Source organism: Cynoglossus semilaevis, chromosome 12 (assembly GCF_000523025.1).
Source record: "Cynoglossus semilaevis isolate Cse_v1.0 chromosome 12, Cse_v1.0, whole genome shotgun sequence".
In the NCBI taxonomy this organism is placed as follows: Eukaryota; Metazoa; Chordata; class Actinopteri; order Pleuronectiformes; family Cynoglossidae; genus Cynoglossus; species Cynoglossus semilaevis.
Genome location: NC_024318.1, coordinates 3,665,293 through 3,666,987, shown reverse-complemented (window position 1 = coordinate 3,666,987; position 1,695 = coordinate 3,665,293). Strand labels below are relative to the sequence as shown.

The window sequence follows — 1,695 nt, the reverse complement described above, 5'->3', positions numbered from 1 at the left end:
GCAGAGATGACAATGACATAAAAAAAACAGGAGCTGCAGCGTCTGTCAACTGTGATTACTGCTGCTGCTCAGGCTTCTTTTGACACTTGGTACGTGTCGAACGTGAAGGATCTCCCCCCTCCAGTGTGAGCTTGTTGCTGTGACCCCTTCCCTATACAACTTTATCAGTGGGTGACCCTGTTTTTATCATCTGCATAGACCGAATAAGATTCCCTCCATCAGGTTGTAGGGTTATCCTACAATATTAGCTTTGGGACAAACTCCAGTTCCACCCCAGCGTTGACAACAATATCTGTATTTTATTTTGCTAATGACAGTTTAGTTTATAGCTTAACGTACAACAGTTACGCAGTAATAAGAAACTTTGAACAGTATAAAAGTGCATTTTTTATAAAATCAATATAAAATTGAAAACATCAAGACTTGTAAGAACATTTGTAAATCCAGTTGTGTATGAGTATTATGAAGGGAATAGGAAAAAGAAATCATCGAAATGAATCAATCTGTTCCTGCGTATGATTAAAAACACACGCACTCACACACAAACTTTAATCCAACTTCAAATGATTATTTTCAGATTACATGTCAAACTGATGTTCTGATTTAATAATCTCCATAAACTACAGCTGCATCAATGTTTTAGTGTCCGTGTGTGTGTGTAAACAGTCAAACCTTTGCTCTGTCCACAGTCCACCCCAGGGCCACTGTCCACATTTTGGAAACCAAAGAACTGGTCAGTCAAATCAGAAAGCATTGATTTTTCGTTTTTTATTCTTATTTTGATTTCAGTCAAATCAGAAAGCATTGATTTTTCTTTTTTTTTTCGTAAATTAATTACATTATTCTTATTTTGATTCATATTATTTTTGGATTCATTTTAAATTGTTCTGCATATATATATATTTTATTTTAGGTTTAGTTTTTGATTTTCTCATATTAATGTGTTTATTCTTGTGTCGTTTTGATGTTTTTTGGATTTTGAAATTTCCTTTAAACAAATAAACTTCAAATAAAATCTGTTTTTTTTAATTAACAAATGTCTGGTTTTATTATAATATGAACTGACTTGTGGCTAAGTGAGTGTTTGGGTGATTTAATTCTCTGGCATGAACCTGATCACCAGTCTGACCTATAAGGACCCCCTCCACTCTCTATGCCTCCCTCCCCCTTTTCAGAATAAAAAATCCTGATCGGATTGAGAAAAAAATTGGTGCCAATTTAAATCCTCTGAGATTGAAGAGAAAAGTGGCCCCGCCCCTCCTACTGATTTGACCCCTGATTGGCTGCTGCTGTGATCCCCGGAGGATGCGTCAGAATAAATGGAGCCCGCCAAATCCGCATCCTCCATCATCATCATCATCATTAATCAGTCAAAGGTCTCTTCCGAACCATGACGGCCAGGGACGAACTCACAGAAGAGAAGCCCAGAGTGAAATTGCTCTCCTCTGGCCTTGGAATGGACAAAACCCGCCCCCATCACGGGTCCGGGTTCCGGTCCAAAGGTTTTGCCATCACGGACCTGCTGGGCTTGGAATCGGATCTTCAGGCTCGGCATCAGCAGCATCGGGTCACAGAAGGAGGAGGAACAGTCTCAAGTTCGGGTTCCGGTCCTGGGCCGGAGTTACAGATGGCGGCGGGCGGCGGCCTTGGCGGGGTCTTCTTTTCTCCGGGCCGGGTCCTCCCCGCCGGGGTGGG

At 41.0% G+C, this 1,695-nt stretch overlaps 1 protein-coding gene across 1 annotated transcript in view; it reads left to right on the top strand.

The window, feature by feature from the left end:
- Positions 1 to 965: 965 nt before the first annotated feature.
- The window catches only part of vsx1 (visual system homeobox 1 homolog, chx10-like), a 3,350-nt gene continuing 2,620 nt past the window's right edge, over positions 966 to 1,695 (top strand). Inside the window, exon 1 of the mRNA XM_025060935.1 lies at positions 966 to 1,690. Coding sequence (XP_024916703.1) covers positions 1,391 to 1,690 — 300 coding nt within the window. The 5' untranslated portion in view covers positions 966 to 1,390. The remainder of the gene's footprint in view (positions 1,691 to 1,695) is intronic.